At 40.1% G+C, this 22,085-nt stretch overlaps 2 protein-coding genes across 6 annotated transcripts in view; both read left to right on the top strand.

Moving 5' to 3' along the window:
- Positions 1-5,564, top strand: part of AKAP7 (A-kinase anchoring protein 7) — an 83,040-nt gene extending 77,476 nt beyond the window's left edge. For 2 of the 5 annotated variants that reach the window (XM_015890557.3, XM_025175805.2), the window contains one exon: positions 104-1,164. In XM_015890557.3, the coding sequence (XP_015746043.3) occupies positions 104-309 (206 nt within the window). In that variant the 3' untranslated portion in view covers positions 310-1,164. Of the gene's footprint in view, positions 1-103 lie in introns of all 5 variants that reach the window. The other 3 variants (XR_015796129.1, XR_015796128.1, XM_025175801.2) reach the window with 3 other exon arrangements.
- The window catches only part of ARG1 (arginase 1), a 101,994-nt gene that overhangs the window by 12,934 nt on the left and 66,975 nt on the right, over positions 1-22,085 (top strand). Inside the window, exons 2-4 of the mRNA XM_088140830.1 lie at positions 5,574-5,646; positions 18,199-18,509; positions 21,902-22,081. The gene's annotated coding sequence lies outside the window, so the exon portion shown is untranslated. The remainder of the gene's footprint in view (positions 1-5,573; positions 5,647-18,198; positions 18,510-21,901; positions 22,082-22,085) is intronic.

A 22,085-nucleotide genomic window follows, 5' to 3' on the forward strand; every position in this document is an offset into this window, starting at 1 on the left:
TGAGTGTGTATTCCATGGCCTGAGGAGCTTTTTCCCAGAAGTGTGTTTTGCATGCAGTTTTCCCTGCTCAGGTTTACTGATTTTTGTCTGTTGTGGTGTACAGGTGAAAAAAAGGGGGCAGAGCCAGATGATGCAGAATTGCTGAGCCTAAGCAAAAGGCTGGTGGAGAATGCAGTCCTCAAGGCGGTCCAGCAGTATCTAGAAGAAACTCAAAACAAAAACAGACAGAATGATTGTGGGAGCCCAGTGAAAACTGAGGAGGTGGCCATTGGAAATAGCAAGGAAAGTGAGAATGATGTTAGAAAATGACTGCTTTGGAGGCCAAAGAGGCAGGGCTCTAGCACCAACATTCATGACTCTGCTCCCTACTCTTCAGAGTTGTCCTGGCTGGCATGATGGTTATGATTTGTTATCAGATTACTCTTCTGAACTGAGGACACAGAGCTTTACAGAGCTTCAAGAGACAGATGCCAATGCTACTGAGAATTTAAAAAAAACACACTACTGAACTCTGGGGAGGAAGATAAAACAGAGAGAGGGAAGGACAAGAAGGACAGAGATCAAAAAGTGCCGCCTTTTTTGTGTTCTTGACTACAGAGCTATCTCTCCATTGCTTTCTTTGTGTGCTGCCTGGAAGCAAAATGAATGGCCAAAGAAACAATTCTTTGAATTTTGTTCAGCAGAACTAAACAACTCTTTAAAGTGTTTTGTTGGAGAAGAAGGCAATTTATTGTATTGAAGAACAATTAGTACTGAAGTCTTACTATGAACCACAGTTACTGTTACCCAATAGAATGTAACTGGATAATGAATCTCATATTATGCTTCAATTTTAAGTACAATTTTCACACATAAATTGTACTTTTCTCTGATTAAACATTATCCTTTATAGTAAAAGAAATGCATACAAGCAAAATTATGTATTTTCCACACAATGGCATATTTTTTGTAATTTGTTCCATAACATTTAATCACCATTAATTACATGCAAACATATGTGTTGTTGTTCTTTTTCCTCTAGGGAACAGCCCTGAAACAGCCATAGCAAAGGAAACTTTGCATAGAGAATTGTTGTCCCTGTTGACCAAAGTGAATCAGATAAAAGAACTTTTATCAAGTCCATCAATTCGGATGAAAATACACAAGGAACTGCTTGAACAATGACAGCTCAGTGACAGCATCTGGGAAAATGTCACTGATCCTACTTCTTTAGTGTCTTAATTTTTAACTGCAAATTATACAGATTTATTTATAGTATAAATTATTTACATACCCAGTTGGCATTGCCTTTTTTTTAGAGGAAGAGACATACCTGTATCCAAATAGTTGAAAGTGATAGGAAAATAAATAGATTATATAATACATAAGCACTCTTTTCTAACATCCATCCTATTTGGTGAGGGGTGAGGAAATCCAACTGAGTCAGAAGAAGGCAAAGTCTATTGTAAGTAGGTACATAAAGACCTCTAATGCTACCAGTATTTATCAGTACATGAAAATACAGTGTAATGCTGTAGTATTGATTGGGAAAAGTCACAATTTGTGACATGATTAATCTCATCCTATGCATTTTTTGCTGGCACAGGAATGTCAATGGACAAGATTTAGAAGCAGACTTTCATTGCTTAGAGTATAACATTTAGTGCAAATGAAAAACTGAGTTAGGGACTCTACTATGTGGAGTGGAATTGCATGCACTGGTCTCTTGAATGAATTATCTCATCTCATTAGCCTTATGTTTTGCTTTATTTTTCTTACCATTTACCATGTAGATCAGATCATGTTCTCTCTTAGTCCATGTTTATGCTATGATAGATAATACAATTGATTTTTTTCTATAGCTGTAAACTTTATAACAAGGCAACAAGTTCTATTAAGTGGCTTTAAACTGTACCACTTAGAAGAACATTTTGTATTATCTTCCTGTCTTTTATCTATTTATGGTAACATTTTGTTTTTGGACTGCTTATTTTTTTAACACATCAGAATTTGAAATATTATGTACAGATTCTGACATACAGCTTTTGCTATTGTTTACATGCAAAACAAGATGGTTTAAAATGTTTTAATATTTATTGTAAAATTGCAGATGGTCTTTATTTAATCATTTGTTACGAGTATGCTGATTTTAAAAAGAGGAAAAAAAATTCAATGACTTTTGTGAACATAGTTTCTGAAATTTGAAAAGGGCTAAAAAGGGGGGGGGGAGTAAGACAATTCATATTAATATTTATACAAAGTGTATTTTCTCTGAATGCAGATTTGTGCTTCCAACAGAATTATAAAAAGTATGTGGCATGCTAGCCTCTGTCTTCTACCTCTACAGGCAAATGGTGAAAGAAGGTAGTTGATCTCTTCAAATGCCTTAATGGTTCATTTAATTCTCTTGCTCTTATTTCACCTTAAAATCAGTTTGCTGGATACTTATTTTTGCTTCTTCCAAATTCATTCATGGAAGCCACATTTCATACTTAAAATTAATTGAACTTAGGAATGCTGCTGCTGAAGTTTATATGATATCTGTCTTTGCAGCAGTATATGTGGGGTCCAGGGCTGACATCTACTTCTCCAGGACGTCAGCACTCCAGAAATTGAATACGGATGTGCCATGGCCTGAATGTTCTGAAGAGAATGCTACCTTTTATGACTTTACAGAGATTTCTGGGAGAGTAAGAACAGAGAGATACACCTGATTCACCATGCAGATTGGCCAAAAGAAAAAAGAGGAAGAATTGATGTTGTGTGCGCAGGTCCTGATGCAGACAGGATTTTAGCATTATCAGAGAAGCCTAGGATGGTAAGCTTCATGTGGATCCAGCAGTTAATAGGAGGAAAATAAAGGTTAATGATAGATAATTCTTTAGCATGTTTATGGAAAATTCTTTCCCTGCATTTTTCAGCTATTGTCCAGCTCTTGTGAGATAGACAGGAACCAATAAGAAGCCGTGTTTGTAAGAAAGGGTGAGATTATAAATTTTGAAGAGAAGGATTTTTTTTTCATCTAATTACTTTTTGTAATGTAAAATATATTTGATAAGGGTGATGTTTTCCCTATTTCCAAAGCCAAGATTTTAAACAGGAAAAAAAAACCCTGCTTGACATGACATTAGAAAGAGCCAGGATCTTTGCTATGCTCAGTTGGCATAATCCCAGGGGTAAAGTGCCTGGACAAATAGCTTAATTGCTAGAATAGAAGTTTGTGTGCTTTGTCTTGATGCCGTAAGTGACAACCAAAACCAAAATGTAAACACACAAATAATAAATTCTTTATTTCACAGGCTTGAGAATACAGTGCTCACCAAAACAAATGCCAACTGTCTCACGTCACCGTCAGCCCTGACTACTTTTTTCCCAGACAATTTATTCCACTCAACCACAACATAGCAGCATCAATGACAATATATATGAGCTACCTTCAGTCCCCCGACTGAGTGCCGCTTAGAGGCTTTTCATAATGTCTCCTGTGGATGGTGGACATGTTGCTGGCCGTCCAGATCCTCCTCCACTATCACTGTTTTGTACTGGGAGAAAAGGGGCAAAACCATCTTCCTCATTTAAACTGTGCTCTGGACAGCCTGCTAGGGAGGAAGGTGGATAAGTACATTCTTGGCACGCTGCTTATATTGCATGCCAATAATTATGCTGGTCTATGAGTGTAATAAAGATTTGATTTGATTTGCATGCCAATAAAAACGGCATATAACAACACTTCCTTTTTAGGATAGCTGTTTGTAGCATTCTATATGTAATGGTGTGACCTAGCTGAATAACTCTCAGAAGAAAATTGGTAACCTCTTGGAGAGGAACATTAGGAATATACTAACTAAGCACCATACATATAAATTGCCAAAGGAAGACATACCAAAAAAGCAGCTATTAGAGTTTTTTCCTTGGAAGCCTCAGTTGTGTGTGTGGGGGGGGGGCTATCAGATGGGGAGGCTCCTGTGCCATCAATCAGAATATATTGTTCAGTGATTCTGTCTTTCCTTCCTTTCTTTAAAGAGAAAAAAAAGTCAAAAATGTTGTCTGTTTTCATATTGGTAGTACTGGACTCCACTCCATAACATTTTGTGAAGGAGACAAGGTGACTTAATTAAAAGGGAAAAAAAACTAGTCTGGAATCCCTCTTAATTGCTAGACTTAAGTCATTTCCTCGAATTGTTGCAACCCAGCTTCAAGCATGCCTGCCACATTAAAGCAAACACACTTTGTTTTGTATTCTGCTTTTATTGGCACATTGGGTTTCCACATAGTGTTATTCTTACATAAAACCTGTTTGACAGATCTGATTCTGGACCAATTTAACCATAATAGCCTATGATAATTACATTGCTATCATAACAAATATAATAGGCCAAACTGATCAGAGAACTTAAAACTGTATCACTTGGTTTTCATCCATTTTGTGTTCTGATATGCTTGAGTAGATCTGTACAGACTAAGAATGAGAACAGATTCAGGTTGGGTTAGAGTTGGCTTTGGTAACAGTACAACACATTGAGAAAAAATAAAGATTTAGCTCCATATACAGATGATTCGTTCTATCAAATTGTCCTTTGATTTCTAAAAGGCACTCTATGCCATTCAAACATGAATGTTTCATGAAATACCACAGTATTTCTTAAATACTGAAAATACTGTTAATATTTTTCTAACAGGGCTCATTACAAAAAGCCATTTGGTCATTTAATTCTTGTGAAAGACCTAACACTGTAGTGGTTTTGCTTCACTGTTCTTTTGATCAATATATACAAAAAGCACGGCTTGCACAAATCTCATTTATATTCTTCCCATGTTAAATGTCTTCCTAATGAGAACATTTGTACTACAGAGAAACTGATTCTGCAGAGGCTAAAATGTACTTTCACATCCAAACAATAATTAGAATTCTGTTGAGGATTAAAAAAAAATAAAGATAAACTATTACTAAGAAATATCTGCAATGAAGAAAGCAGAATATTACAGGAATAATAAACTCAAACGTTCCTCTTGTCTCTACATTTTTTCAGTTTCCATTAGTGTTTTGATTAAATAAAGCAAATATTACATGTCTTTGCTGAAATTCTGGAATGTTTGGAGGGCATACTGATGCATATGATGCATATTATGCATGTAATACAGGCAGTTTCCAGTTTAAGAACAAGTTCCATTCCCAAGATCTGTCCTTAAGTCGAATTTGTATGTAAGCTGAACCAGTATTATTGTATAATACTGTATAAGTAATATTGTGTAATTAACTCAAACCGTTGTCAATTTAACTTGAATCATTGTGTATTTAACTCAAATTTTGCTACAATAGGCTCCGTTCTTAACTATGGGTTGTCCTTAAACCAGGCATTCTTAACCCAGGGACTACCTGTACTTGAAAATCATAGTCACAAATTGTTCATCTCTGTAAAAATTAAGCTGATATTAAAAATGAAAACAATTGGAAAAAATGAATCTAACATTACACTTAAAACTTCTAATTTCGGGGCATTTAGCTGTAATTTTATTCCATGTAGTTCATATGTAACTATATAAACTGATTTAAATGGTTGATCCACTGTTTCTTTTTCCATGTCAAACTGCAGATAGAAGACTTTCAGAACTCCCTAAATATACCTGCCTGCCCACCCCCCCACACAAAAGTCATCAGAGAAAAGGGTAAGCTAAAGTCCTTTTCTCTGACACCCAGTTTCCTATATGCAGGGAATGTTTTAGAGAAGATGTGTTCTAATGTAGTTTGTTTATTTGCAGTCTAAAGTTATATATCAAAGACTGCTATTTTTAGTTTCCAATTCAATTCTCATATGAATGTTTGAAAGTGAGTAGCATAATTAAATGTATTTCTACCTGCAATTTCCTGTCTCGTGAGATATTAAGATTGCCAAAGTTAATATTCAATCTCTGCATACCCATCACACTATTCTTTTTCAAGTAACCAACATTATGGAAAGTAGGGGTGGGGGGAGAATGAGAAGCACTGAGCAAAGATATTAAATGCAAGAGATGAGAAAAAGAAATGTAACAAAATCTAGGTTACACCAAGACCATTCACTAACTTCTCCATACTTTTCGAGCAAACCATACTTGTTTCATAACAGCTATATGCTGCTTATTCTTTATACTTTGTTTCTCACTTTTTGAGGTTCTCATCAACTCCATCTAGCTGTGACTTTTTCATTTTTCCCCTTCCTCTTGACCCATTTACTCTACCATCATATATTTGTGATTCAGTCTTTATTTATACTCTGTATATGAAACAACCTTAATATGTTTCTTTCATACTAGCCACTCACTTTTGGATTCAGTCCACATCCATTCAATCCACTCATTCTTGACCCTATCTCTCCTTGTTTTATCACCACATTTCTTAAATCACATGTTCCCACTGCATCTCACTTTTATGTTCTTTCATGCTACCCCCAATTTTCACTTCCATATAAGTAAGCTGTAGCAATTTTCACTTCTTTTGGCAGATATCAGTTCTACATTCTACCCATTATTTTTCTACCAGCATTTACAGTTCTTAAAACTTCTCCATCTATTCCATCTTTAGTAAACATTCTACAGAAACACACATATTTATCTACTTGCTCTACTTTTTCACCACTGATGTGTAATTTATAAGTGTTCTTCTCAATTTTCCTTGTCAAACCTTGGCCTTCATGCATTAATTTTCAGATCTATATTTTTATTACATCATACAGTTGAATATTTGCTTTCAGGTGTCATCTCCATACGTGTGCATATGTACACATTAATGTCCCCAACAACACTTCTAACATCACTGCAAATATTCTTTATGCATTTATTCTTAAATATATTTAATAACAAAGATATATAATACACACTTACTTCCTGCTAGTATTGAATTATTCATTAACCAATTTATTCTCATAGATGCTTTTACTTCCATCATGTACCATTCTTAATGTATTCCACAACCAATTTTCAGTTATTCAAATATTGCATAATTCAAACATTTATTTTGCTACTTTCTCTAAATTACAACTTTCTCACATTCACTTCTCTATGAGCAACATTTTGAATTGCACATCTCTATCTAGTATAAAAATTTCATTTCCCAAATTTACTAATTGTTACTTCTCATATCATTTTTCCAAACATACTTTACAAACTAATCCACCTGCAGTGTTTGCATTTACGATTACTACTCTTCCCTTTATATTACAATATGTGCCATCAAGTTGGTGTTGACTCTTAGTGACCACATAAACAGATTTTTCTCTATGACAATCTGTCCTAACCTGGTCCTTCAGTTCTTCAATCAGTCCACCCATCACCACTGTAACTGAGTCCATCCACCTTGCTGCTGGTCATCCTCTTTCCTTCCACCCTTCTCAGAATTAGAGCCTTCTCCAGAGAGCTAGGTCTTCGCATAATATGTCCAAAGTAGAGTAACTTGAATCTGGTCATTTGTGCCTCTTCCCTTTATACAGGAGAATTATAACAGCATTTTCCATCTTCACACAAATGTTAAAAAAGTTGTCACCTCATAATCCAACCACATCTATTTTGTAACCATCAATACCAACACCAACTGCTTTTTTTCAATATTTTCATATCATTGATGCCTTCTTTTTCATCATTTTTCTTTGCACATTAGCATTTATAACATTAATTTCACTGCCACTCTTCAGTGTATCATTATCATAAATACCTCTAAAATACTCTTTCCAATATTTCCTCACGTTGATGCCATCTCATTCTTAATCCCATTCACTCTGTTGGAAGCTTTTTCTTTATCCCTTGACACCCATTTACAAAACATTTTTTTAAAAATTTCCATTAAAATAATGTTACATTTTTAAGCCTCTTTTAACAAGTCTGGGCTCCTGTTCTTTGCAGCTGTATTTTTTCTCTGCACTTTATACAATATTTTTCTCTTATCATCTTTATAGCAGCTGGTCTCTTACATACATTTTCCTTCATCCACAATCTCTCTTGCCACATCATTCTACCAAGCATCCTTTTTCATACTTTCTATTAGGATCCACACATTCGAGTGGCACTTTGTAATGTACGTTTTTTCACTCTCTTCCAATCAACTTCCACATCCTCTTTCCTTAACACTACTTTCCATTCATTCAGTGGAAAATTAATCTATATTTTTTTTCCATATAGGACTCATACCTTCTATTTTTGCAGTTCTACTTTATCTTATGTCACTTCTTCCAAGTCCATTTTTTTCTCAAGATCCATTCTTAACACTATCAAAAAATGGCTTGCTCCACATTAGAATTTGTCATCTTGTTGCCTTCATTAAGTGTCTCAGCTATTAATTATAAAAAATCAATTATACTTTGCATTTATTCCTTTGTCATGTGTACATATGAATAAATTTATGATTAAACCACATATTGAAAATGAACAGACCTTTTAAAAGCAGATATTCATCAATCACCATTTTCATCCTCAGCAGTGGGAGGAAGAAGGCAGCAAAATTCAGCTGGGGGTGGCAGAGTCCAGGGCAGTGGGGCGGAAGAGTGCAGGGTGGCAGAGTGCAGGGCGGCAGGGGTGGCAGAGGGCAGGGCAGCCAAAAGGGCAGAGCTGGGGGGGGAGATAGGCAGGTAAGGGAGTTGAAGTAGAGGCGAGCACAGCAGGGCAGAAGAAGTGTGAGGTCCTTGCCTAACAATAGTGCAGTCCCGGCCTAACAACTGCAACTGGGACTACCAAAACTGCCATTCCTAACTGGTGTGGTCACATGATGTTTTGCCTAATGACCACATGTCTTAGTGATGGAAATTCCAGTCCCAATTAGGGTCATTAAGTGAGGACTACCTGTACTCGTCTTACATCCAAACTGCAATTTTCCATATGGTATGTCCATCAATAGATGGGCCCATGGGTAGTGACCTCAACTTTTCTATATTGAATTACTCTTACAACACTTCCTAGTAAAAAAAAAAAAAAAAAGGAAAGAGTATACTATATTACCAAGTGTAATCATAAACAGGCTTTAGTCATTCCCTGCTTATGATAAAGATAGCACCAATCATTTCTGGCCATTTAGGCAATTATGCCACAAATGTAGCTAACACCCAATTTATCTTCAAGCATGTTCACTCTCTTCTGCGCAGGCTAAGATCTCTAATTTATGAGCTACCTTGCAAGCCAGCATACTGTGGAACTATCTCATCAATACAAGGTACATGCTGGGTACTGACCCACTCAGGCTACATTAATTTTCAATTTAACCAAATCTTGATCTCTGCAGACTCTTGAGAGAAGCAGAAAAGTCTGGGTTACCTTTACTTTCAGACAGGCCAGTTAGGAAAGTGTACAGTGCCAAGTCTAGCTTGGGAAGGCCTTGTAAAGTTCTTTCCCATCATCAGCCCCATTACACTTGTCAAACAAATCAATCAGATGGGAGCTTTCATTTTTACGCGGGAACCTTCTGCATCAAAGTCTGTGCTATACCACTAAGCTGTGGACTATTTCTTTGTTTACTAAGCTACTAGAGACCCATAGTTAAAGAGCTTCTCAGTTTAGGTTGAACTTTGTGTTGGTGAATATATCTTTGTTGACCGTATAAACAACCCATTTTTGCAAAACTATTCCAAGAACAGAAGAGCATTGTCTGACTTCAGGAACAGTAGAAATGTAAGAGTTCTTGCTGCTGGCTTCCTACTGGAACTCAGCAACTGCAGGTTATTTTCATGAATGCTTTAATATTTCTAGGTAAATATTTGTGTGGGATGGTGCCTCTATCTGGTTACTGGGTAGTTACCATGGAGAAAGAGAAGCGTGTTTTGTGAACAACAGCAGAAATGAAACCTTTATGACCCATCACTCTTATTGGCAGAGTTAGAAAAAGGCAGAGCTGTTGTTTGCGGATCTCACAGAGTTGTGAATAAGGCAAAAATCATGACCCCAAAAAGGATTACTTAGATGACGCAAACATTAATGATGTCGTTCAAACTTATCTACAGATATAAGATAGGCTTTTTGCCAGGCATCAGGTAATCTCTGTATTTTATACATACAGTAAATAAAAGTATTCGCAGAAAGGAAATTGATGTGCCCTCCCTGACACTTCATTTTCTGTGTGGGGAAGTACTTTGTTTAAGTTGGAGGTGTGGTGGTGGGAAGGGGTTATGAGCTTTATTTTATTAGAAATAGTTTTTAATGTTGCCGTTGTCTATTTTTGGAGGGAAACACTTTGAAAGTGGCAAACCAGCACATTCTTTGCAGTTAATCCTGCAATTAGAATGCCACCACTCCAATTCTCAGCTCACACCTTGCCTTTTTCTTTTTAATCTGTTCAACTGTGTCTAATTCTCAGAGACTACCTGGACTAGTCCTTGCAGTTTTCCTGGCAAGGTTTTTCAGCAGTGGTTTGCCCATGCCTGCTTCCTAGGGCTGAGAGGGAGTGACTGGCCCAAGGTCACCTAACTGGCCCAAGGTCACCTAACAAGGTCAGGCGGGACTGGAACTCACGGTCTCACAGTTTTTAGCCTGATGCCTTAACCACTACACCAAACTGGCTTTGAGACCTTTACTTTACTGAGATCTTTACTCAGGTCCAAACAGAGGCACTTGAATTCCCTTCCATTGATTTTGCGGGCTAGAAAATTGAAGTATTCCCTACTAGCCAGCCCTTTCTTGTCTCATATATTTGCTAATGATACTTCCTACATGTGCCTTTATCACATTTACTCTTGGAAGTTTTCCAGTAGCACCAGCCATATGTCACTGAGGTAAAATCTTCACCAAAATTCCTTTATTTTCTGAGCTATTTTCTCTGTACAGTTTTCTCCACACATGTACCATAAGCGTTCAGTGGTCACTCATTAATAAATAGATCCATGACTGTATTGCTATACTTAGAACATGATCAAGTACCATTTATTGTTATACTTGCAAGAGCAGAAAGGTCACACACAGCATTTGTGTTTATTTGGGAAGCCCATACAACAAGTGAAGCAAATCCGAAGTGCGGTTTTAAAAAGAAAACAGGTGCATTTTTATTTACAGTTGTCCAGCTCTGTGAAAATGGAGGATAAGATCAAATTCCCCCTTTGTAATTTAAAAAAAAAAATGGGCAGGATACATGTGCATTCAAAGCAACTGGCTTTGTAACTGAGTTTCGGAGCACTGTGGGCTTTAGGATTAGAGAATACCTTTCAAGCAGCTGGTTTCAAGCACATGCGCAGATTCTTATGTACTTTCTCACCCAGTATTTTCTTCTGAGGAAATAACCAGTTAATAAGACATTTTCCTAATCCGAATACCTAAGCCTTTTTTACTTCAAGTAAGTTTTCATTCAGGTTGGCTTGTACTATTTATCCCCTAGCCTACATACAGTTACCTTGGGAGCATGGCCCACTGAACAGAGTAAAGTTTCCCAATCAAGCATTTTAAAGTTTGTCTTCACTTCAGTCAACTGCAGAATACTGACTTTTACACTTTTCACTCAGAGTGTAAAAAATCCCACTCAGAGCTGGGGCAGCTCATGGAATAGCAAAATCCACTCACTCCAGCTTGACGTGGAAAATAGTAAAAGTAAAACAGTAGCCCTCCTCCCCAAAACATGTGCATTTGGCCATTTTGCAAAATACCTGGGGTATTGGAATGGCTGGATGGCTGCTTGGCCACAAGGCATATACATTTCCAGTTAAAAGCTGTAATGACGGCATAGCATCAGAGGGCTCCTCACATGACCTGCTTGCTGCAGTGACAGATGCTATCAAGGACATCTGCCAGGGGTGTGGGGGAAAAAGTCAAGATGGCGCCCATGATGGTGCCATCGAAATTTGGCCTATTTTTTACCTGTACAGTCTTCAGAAGATATGCTCTGTTTGTGGCAGTCAGTGAATCAGCTACAGTTGGGTGGGCTGATGTGCTTGGAGACCACACCTTTCTGGTCATTGTCCTCTGTATCTTCATAGCTATGTTGGCTATGGCTACAAGAGGAACTGGATCCCTCACTTGCACAGCCTTTTTTTTTTTTTTTTTTTTTTTTTGTGGAAGGGGTACATTGTGGATTGGACATGGGTTTATCAATCACATGGAAGACCAAATGCAGAACTTCCAGGAGATTAACCTTCCCATTGGCAAACCCAAATAATCCTAAGAAATTCACCACTGAAAAGGTTCCAGCTGTCATGGCCCAGTACCCAGACTCTGATTCTGACCCTGAAGCAGCTGCTCCGGCTGAACCAGTAGAATGTCAGCCTCAGGAGATGCCAAGCCAGGAATCACCTGAGGCTGACACAGGCACCATCAGCACAGCTGAAGCAGTCAGATAATGAGGTACAGCCTCCAAACCCTTGGACTCAAATGGAGGATGGAGCAAAGATGTTCAGTGAGACTCCTTGCCAAGCAAGGGAGTAACTCTTAAAGACAGCTGGCTGCTGCCTGATTTAAGAGGCAAACCTGACCTGCGTTTCTTCACTGGCAACAACTGACTGATTTCCTGCTCTAGTGTGTCATTCCTGTGAATTCTGCTAGTGAACTCTGAAACTCTTTGGACTGACTGACAAACCTGACTTGGCTCTTTGGACTGGATTTTGACTTCTCTGCATGTTCCTGTTGAAAGCAAAACTACCCAGGAAAGCTTTCTTTCCCAGAAACTCTGTTTTGATTTACATTCCTTTCGTTGTCTGCCAAGCCTTGAGTAAATTGCTATTCTCACCTAGCAACTGTGTGTCAGTTTGAAACCTGAAACAGGACTCCAACAAATTTAGGAGGGCAATTATGAGGGTTGCACTATCCATACTACTTGAAGCAATCAGAAACCTGGGATCTGCTGAGACCTGGCAAGCCAGAGAGGACCAACTCTGGAGCACAGACCAAAACACAGCAGGGTTTTGCCAAATGACAGTTGCATCTCTGCAGAGTAAGTGAGGAGGTTTCTACCAAACATCCTGTAAGTGCTGCAGCTGGGAGAAAGCAAAACTAGGCATTGTGAGGCTTCAGGAGCAAGTGTCAGCTGTGGGAGTCCTTGCCTTTTATAGCTCTGTTATTATGCTTGAACTCAAAAATTGGCAAATGAGAGGAGTCAGAATTATTGCCCTGAGTGCAAGCTAAAAATGCACCTTCTTGGACTACTGTTGACTGGATATGGGAGAGGAGAGGCAGTATAGAAAAGTATGATTGGTGATGGGATTCCCTTTAGTGTATCTCAGGCTCTCTTCCTCCCTTTCCCTACAACCTGTTTAAGTCCCAAGGTATAAGGAACAGAGTAGAAAGGTTCCAGAGGGTTCACATGGCAGGCCTTGAAATCACAGAATGTTTTTTTAAAAAACCACCTTGGGACCACCAAGAACCTTTTAAAGACCTTTCCAAGAATTTCAGCCCCCCATAAGAAGAGGAGTAGTCCTCTCCCTGCAGGGTCTGCCTTCTCCCATAAACAGGCAGAGAATAAGAAAGACAAGATTGATTGATGGTTCCTAGTGGCCACATAAATAGTTTTTTCCAGTGACAATCTATCCCTAACCTGGTTTTTCAGGTCATGCATCAATGAACTCATTGCCACTTTAATTGAGTCCATCCACCTTGCAGCTGATTGTCGTCATCTTCTATTTCCTTCTACCTTTCCCAGCATCAGAGCCTTCTCCAGAGAAAGAAAGGTAAAATAAAAATGACAGCTTGAATGTCAAACCATGCTCCTTGCCACGGACACCCACATGTTCAGAACAAGTAGTGGTGGTTTTTTCCAGCAGTAGGAGATAGTGGATGGGAGGGGAAGGACACATCAATCACTGCCCTAAAGGTAGCCTGCATCACACTGTATTCCTGACAGCAATATTACCCAGCTTTGTGCCTGAGGTGTGGTAAAGGACAGTGTTTTTTACATCAACATACTTTCCTCCTGACTCAAGAATGGGGGGAGAGCATGTTTCCATGGCCATGAGGAAGAGCATGAGTTTAGCACAGACTGTTCACATAAGCAAGGAAAACAAGCTGAGTTTTTAAAAAACAAAAACAGGAATTGTGAGACTGACTAAAAGGATTAAGATCACGTTTACTGACTTGCTTCTGGAATCTAGAGAGCAGAGCTGAAACTGGAGGAGAGGGGCAGGTGAGGCAAGAATTTCCCCAAGTAGGAAAATAGCCATCCCCAAGCCCTACTGAGCTCTAATGTTACAAATGGCAAAAGAGAAGCATTGCTATTCTCGCTGCACCTCAGCTGACCTGCATGAAGAATCAGAGGACAGGTATAAATGCCGTGCGTGGAGAGGCCTGAAGCTGTCTAAGGGATGTTCTTGAATTAAAAGTTAATTATTTCATGCATCAGCAGATTCATCCAAGAGAAGGAATGTAAAATCAGGACCAAGTATTTTATGACTTATAAGTACAAGACACTTTATTGCATCTTTCTTTGGAGAATCTCCTCCAATTGCTTGACAGTGTTTCATCAGAACAGAAACCTAATATTAAGGTGTTCTTTTTCAGTATTATAATTGGAAGCACATTTATGAGAAACACATGATAAGAACAGAAAATATTTACTTTTAGGGCAAACCTAACTTGCATAGATATGAGTGTATTCCCTTCCTCCACTTCTTTTTACTACAAAGCCTGCAATTGCATCCCATTCCTGAGGTTGATTCCCACCTGCAGATGAAAGATACCAGTATGTGTAGCTTTTCTCCCATGGTGAAAAGGAATGTGAGAAGGGCAAGTTCGAGTTTTTTTTTAAAGGAATATTTGTGTATATCTTTTTGCCACTCAGATTGGCAGACTGCCAAGTTTGTGTTTTGTTTTAATATGTATGCTCAAACTTCATGTCACTTTTAGACCTAGTTTACACAATGCAGCTAATGGGGGGGGGGGGTTCCATATGCCATGTAAATGCAGTCTGTGTGATTATTAACCATGTTTATTGGCTTGCTATGTTGTGTGAACCCGGTCAATTGTAGTAAACTACTTGTAGTGTGAACCCAGTCAATTGTAGTAAAATCCCATGCTGCTTCCAGCTGTTCCTTAAGCCAACTTCAGATAAGGGATGCATCCACAAGGGGGTAGGAATGGCAGAAAAACAATGTCATCTGCTCCTACATTCAGGAGAGGGGAAATGGCCTATACAGGTAGTCCCCAGTTTAAGAACGAATTCTGTTCACAAGGTCTGTCCTTAAGTTGAATTTGTATGTAAGAACAAATTCGATTTTATGTAATTAAATTATTATGTAATACTGTGTACTGTGCTGTTACTGTACCAGCCTCCCTGCTGTATAGCAACCTCCCTGCCTGAGCTGCTGGAGGCCATCGCAGGGCTGGCAATGGAATTTCCCAGACTGATGGTCTTGGGGAACTTCGTTCTGCTATCCCTGGGAGTTCGTGGCTATCATGGCAGCCATGGGCCTGTCCCAGATTATCCATGACCCGACTCAGGACAGTGGTCTCACACCAGACTTGGTTTTCTTGTCAAAGCAGTGGCAATGTGATATGAAGGAAGAATTACCTCTGTCCCTCTTGTTATGGTCAGATCGTGTCCTGGCGGTCTTGAGATTCTCCTATGCTACTCCCCTCCACAGGGGACCGATTGAATGGGAATAGGACCCATTCAATCAGTCCTCCCCCAATTGGGTTCCAAAGGGAGCTAGGGCTTATACCCAAGAGTCTGTTGCACAGGCCAGCACAGGCCTTGGCTGCTGCCTGGAATAGGAAAGTGGCCGAGGCGTTGGACAACATCATGCCCATGTGATCTCTCTTGACCCATTGAATCTGACACTCCCCATGGTTTACAGAGGAGTTGAGGGTTTTGAAAAGGGTTAAAAGACGTCTAGAGCGCCACTGGAGGAAAACAGGGACTGAACCTGACCGAACACAAGCTAGAGCTGCTATTAAGGCCTACCTTGTGGCAGTAAGAGTGGCAAAATATCAATATTTCTCCACTGTTATTGCATCTGCAGAATGCTGCCCGGTGGCCCTGTTCAAGATCACCCAATCTCTTTTGGGAAAGGGGGGCTCAGTAGCCCATTTACAGGGCCGTGCAGAAGAGTCTTCTAGGCATCTGGAGGATAAAATCACTTGGATCCAGTTCCAGTTAGATATCAAGCATGAGGCATGGTCTATAGAGATGGCCAGAGTACATTCTTACCCTGTTATCTGGGAACAGTTTGATTCTGTTGAACCTGAGGAAGTGGACAAGGTCCTCCAGACAGTCAATACCACTACGTATCAACTAGATCCATGTCCCTCCTGGCTAGTTAAAGCTTCCCAGGAGGTGATGTGGGTGGGTCCAGGCAATGGTGAGTTCATCTTGGAGGGAGGGGGTGTTTTCAGCTGCCTTTAAGGAGGTGCTGGTGCACCCCCTCACCAAGAAGCCATCACTGGATCCTACCATACTGGACAATTTTCATCCGGTCTCCCACTTCCCCTTTCTAGAGAAGGTGGTGGCGTTGTAGCTCCAGAGGATCCTAGAAGAAATGGATTATCTGGACCCTTTTCAGTCAGGTTTCAGGCCCAGATACAGGACAGAAACAGCATTGGTCACACTCATGGATGATCTCTGGTGGGAGTGGGATGGGGGTAGTGCATCCATCCTTGCTCTTCTTGACCTCTCAGCAGCTTTCAATACCATTGACCTTGGTATCCTTTTGGGTCGACTTGGGGAGTTGGGACTGGGTGGCACAGTTCTGTGCTGGTTCTCTTCCTTCCTCCAAGGTCATTCCCAATCGGTATTGATTGGGGGTGAGAGATCCAGCTCACAGCCCCTCCTTTGTGGGGTGCCCCAGGGTTCGGTACTCTCTCCACTCCTTTTTAACATCTACATGAAACCACTGGGTAAGATCATCCATCACCATGGGATGAGGAATCATCAATATGCTGATGATACCCAGTTATACATCTCCATCCCAGGTGAGGCGAGTGATGCCATGACCACCCTTGCACGGTGCCTGGAGGCTGTGGGGGGGTCTGGATGGGGTGCAACAGGCTTCAGCTGAACCCCGGTAAGATGGAGTAGCTATGGATTGGAGGTGCCTCTGTATCTAAGGATCTACCATCTTTCATTTTGGATGGGGTTGCACTGCCTCGGACGGACCTGGTGTGTAATCTGGGGGTCCTCCTGGACTCATGACTCCTGCTTGAGGAGCAGGTGGCAGTCTTGGCCAGGAGAGCCTTTGCCCACCTTTGTATGGTATGCCAGTTACGCCTCTTCCTGGATTAGGAGGCTCTCCAGTCAGTCACTTATGCCCTGGTCATCTCTTGGCTAGACTATTGCAATGTGCTCTACATGGGGCTACCTTTGAAGATTATCCGGAAGCTACAGCTGGTCCAAAATGCGGCCATGCGGATAATTTTGAGTGCTCCAAGAACGGCACATATAACACCTTTACTACATGAGCTGCATTGGGTCCCAGTCTGCTTCTGGGTCCAGTTCAAAGTGTTGATTTTCACCTTTAAAGCCCTACATGGCATGGGTCCAGGTTACCTGAGGGACCGTCACATCAACCTATCCCACCCGGTCAGGCAGAGAGGGCATGTTGTGGGTCCCGTCAGCAAGAGAATGTTGACTGGTGGGGCCCAGGAGGAGAGCCTTCTCTGTTGCTGCTCCCGCCCTTTGGAACATTCTCCCCATAGAGGTGCGGCAGGCCCCTACCCTACCAGCCTTCCAGAAAAAATTGAAGACCTGGCTCTGCCAGCTTGTGTGGGGGGATAATTTTGTAATTTTAATTGATTTTAATTGTTTTGTAAACCACCCAGAGTTGTTTAATGAGATGGGCCGTGACAAATCTGATAAATAAATAATAAGCAGTATTGTGTAATGAACTTGAATCATTGTGTATTTAACTTGAATTTTGCTACAATAGGCTCCATTCTTAACTGTGAGTCATCTGTAACTGGGGCGTTCTTAACCTGGGGACTACCTGTACTAGGCAACGGGCCCCTCAGAAAGTGAGGATCTGCTCATAATTTATTCAATAAGACTTATATTAAAGCACGGCCTAATATATTGTACAAGTTAACACTTACTATTTAATGAAGCATAGTTAAACAACCATGTAAACCAAGCCTTCATTTGCTTTTAATAGCAAAAGGTAAGAATTATGCATTGTAAGAAGAAAGGAAGGTAGTGTTATATGCTGAACCAGGGTTAAGTAGCTCAGTATTCTCTACAGTGACTGCAGATCTTTTAATCTCCCATTTAAAATTTTCCTGAATTTGTCTGAATTATAGACCCTCTGCAGGAAGCAATAATCTGCCACTGAGTTATAGAATGTTTTTTTGCCCTCCAAATAGATGTTCACTTATCTGGACCAAACTGAAAGGAGGCAAATCCAAAACAATGCAGAAATGCAACTGTCAGCCTCCTCTGAAAGTGGACCTTGTTATGGCATCTCTGTGTAGATAAGGATAGACCCAATCAAATCACCAGTGTGGAGTCAGGCAGCAGAGTGACTCAGCCCAGGAGAAGGAGGCCAAACCAAAACTGGAATCCAAAAACAGATGCTGCAGTCAAGCATCCTTTCTCTAGATGAGTATTTTGGAATCTCAGATGTTTTTGTGATTTATTTCTGCCTCCAACCACAGTGACCTCCTCTGGAATTGTGGTATGTATGGCTTTTTGAAATACAGTTTTGAAATTACTATTCTAAAGTGCTTTTGTTAACCATATATACAGCAATACATAATGGCATGAAAAGCAAAGTGCTTTGGTTGTCATGGGTACCACTATTTCAAAATTCAGATTTTTGCTATTCAGAAACATTTCAGGCACATTTTTGGCCTTCAATAAATTGAATAGACAAGTAAAAGTATATTATATAGAGCCAGTTGTCCAGTTACAATGCTTTGCTGATGGTATATTAATCAGCTGAGGCTTAATAAAATCCCTTGGGTTATTTCAAACCAGGCTGTTCTGGATAGTGGAGCTTGGAAATATGGGAAGTTGTCTGGTGTGGGTCTTCCGGGCTGTGTGGCCGTGTTCTGGAAGTTTTGTTTCCTAACGTTTTGCCAGCATCTGTGACCGGCATCTTCAGAGAGCAGGAGCACAGACAGGAGCAGTTCTCTCTGTGCCCAGGATGATGTGACCCTTTTGTGGGTATTTATAGAGATCTGAAGGGGGGGGGATTGGAGGGGGTGTGGTGGGGGGGTTAGGGGGTGTGTGTGGGGTGCAGGGGGGTGTGGGGTTGGGTTAATGAGTGGCTGCTTGTTTTGGTGTCAGAATATGTGTGTATCGTCCTGGGGATTAGGCAGGGTTTTTTCTTCTAAAACCCTGCCTAATCCCCAGGAAGATACACACATATTCTGACACCAAAACAAGCAGCCACTCGTTAACCCAACCCCACACACCCCCGCACCCCCCACACACCCCCTCCAATCCCCCCTTCAGATCTCTATAAATACCCACAAAAGGGTCACATCATCCTGGGCACAGAGAGAACTGCTCCTGTCTGTGTTCCTGCTCTCTGAAGATGCCGGTCACAGATGCTGGCAAAACGTTAGGAAACAAAACTTCCATGGCCACACAGCCCGGAAGACCCACACCAGCCATCAGATTCTGGCCGTGAAAGCCTTCAACAATACATGGGAAGTTGTCTTGGAGATTATCTATATAACCAAACTTCCTCCAACCAGGTGCTCTCAGGATGAATGGGACTACAACTTCCCAAATTGCCAGCCAGTTGAAATTCTGATCCAACCTATCTGAAAGCTCCCAAGTTCAGAAAGGCTCACCTACAGGATGTCATGCAGCTTGCTTAACATGAATCAGACTACATGTCCATAAGGCCAGCCTTCTCCAAAGCGAGTGCCCTCCAAATACACGGACCTCAATTCTTTGATTTCTCAGCAATAGCCATGTTGGCTGGAAATTCTGGACATTGAAGCCCACACATCTGATAAGTGACCATCTATTTGGAGGGCACCCAAGTTAGAAAAGTCTGATGCAGTCCATCATTTGTAGAGCAATGGCCTTGCATGATGGTTTTAGTAGCTGAAGGGGCTTCTTGCCTGAGTTGTACAGGTACAGCAGAAACCTTTTCTGCCACTTCAAAAAGCTGCCCATATATTAAATACCTTTTCCTACAAAATGCCTCACAGCTGTGGCCTTGGCCAGAAATCCCAGCTTAGGAATTAATGTAAATGCTATATGTGTTTGCTGAATGTTGGTATACCCAACCATACCCAAACACAAACATCTCAACATGTTCATGTCCATAGTTGCCTCTCCCTTCTGTCATGTATGTTCAAGCTGTGGCAGTGTTTTTTGATCAATTTGAAAATAGCAATGGTCATGATTAGCACTGAACACACACAAAGAAAAATGATCCCTCTTTCTAATGAATGGAACTGATTGATCAAAAGGGATACTGGAAGTTTCTGCTTTACCATCTAGATAATTGCTATAAAGAAGCACAGATAACACTGTATTCAAGTTAATACAAGAGGAAGAGGACTGAATAAAAAGAGGTATTGAATAAAAGATTAAAAACTACTTTTAAGCAGATAAAACAAAACCTAGCTTGCATACTTTTGATAAGACTCCTGTAAAACTAAAACTAATCAGTGGAGACAAAGGGAATTGAAGGAATTATGGCTGGAGATGTGAAACTTCACTACAAAAACATGCAGCCATTGATCATGAGGCCCAGGGACTGCTAATGGATAAAGGAAAATAAAATATTTATAGACTCCTTAATTTCAATAAAAATATCACAGGAGGAACAGAGAAAAGAGACATGAAGACACACACACACAAATAAATCCCACAGCCTTTAACAAACTGCAAACGAGCAAAAGGAAGTGATGGAACAGAGGCATACTCTCTGTGATATTTTGTTATATTCTAGGAAGAAGCAATTATATATAATAATTTGACTTTGAGACATAGCTTAATTTTTTTTTACAGCATCCATATTATTTCCAGCTGCACGGAAATTGACAACTAGACAACAGAAATGGATTTTCCGCACTATTTCTAAGAGACTAGTTTACCCACATTGGAAAGCTAAATTTACAGCGTCAGTTACTCAATTGATTGATGACCTGATGTTACTTGCAACTTAGGAACAAACTGCTTACAGATGTAGATTATGCATAGATGCTTACAATGAAATAGTCCTCCTTTATTGAAACTGTTGTGTAAACTTTATATACAAGTATGTATGTATGTATGTATGTATGTATGTATGTATGTATGTATGTATGTATGAGAAGCCCTTGCAGAGATGATCATCTTCTTGTGGTTGTTGGCTCTTGTTTTTCTAATTTGCTTCAAAACAAAACAGAACCAAACCATATCTAGGCTGCAAAACTTTGGATGCATTTTTGTATCTCAACTGTCATCTCACATTCATGTGGATTTTTTACAGCATAGAGATTGTATGCCAACAGGTAAATCTAATCAGATTGGTGCTTGTCTGGATGGGAGTGCAATTCCTTCATGCTGCATGCCAGTTAAGTTGGGGTGTGTCTGTAGAGTTTCCTTCGATTCATTGGGATTTGCAAGAGTGTAGCAAACATCTTCCAGGCACAAGTCCCAAATGCCTAATGCTGCAAATCATATAACAATGACATCCTGATCCATGTGGTTCTTGATTATTCATTCCTGTCTACATACAAATCAGCAAGTACATTGTTAAACCTGCATGGCCATTATTTGAAATCTAATGTTCTCAGAGTCAATCTCCTGCACATGAGTTTTAGGATTTTTACATTTTATACATTGTAAGGTGTATTAAATCAATCATTTGTCACAATCATACTTCATCAACCCAAACACATGCCTGCTTTTGCTGGCTTGCGTTCTGTGCAATGTCATTATAGGCCAGAGGCTTTCAGCTTGGAAACACACATCATTTTTTCCTGACACTCAAGTATTTTACGGCACTGCATGGCTCACTGGTTCACAGCACCTTCTGTTGCCATTTACTGTACGTAAATAGCATTAAATCTATCAGGGAGCAATATTAGCTAACTATAGACCTTGAATAATTTCCAGATCTATTACACCTTTCATTAAATACTGAACTTGGTGGCTATTTTCTGTTCAACATACTGCAGTCAGGACTGAATCATTTGTGAAATGCAAAATGAGCTTGGAAACACCTGGTGCAATGAAGAAAAGGGCTTAAGACTGATTTTGTTCCATTACAAAGGAGTGCTCTGCAGAAATCAGCAGGTAA

The sequence above is a fragment of the Python bivittatus genome, unplaced genomic scaffold (assembly GCF_059951505.1).
Source record: "Python bivittatus isolate LINGU-HERP-01145 unplaced genomic scaffold, Pbiv_v1 ctg000020_np1212, whole genome shotgun sequence".
Taxonomy (NCBI): domain Eukaryota; kingdom Metazoa; phylum Chordata; class Lepidosauria; order Squamata; family Pythonidae; genus Python; species Python bivittatus.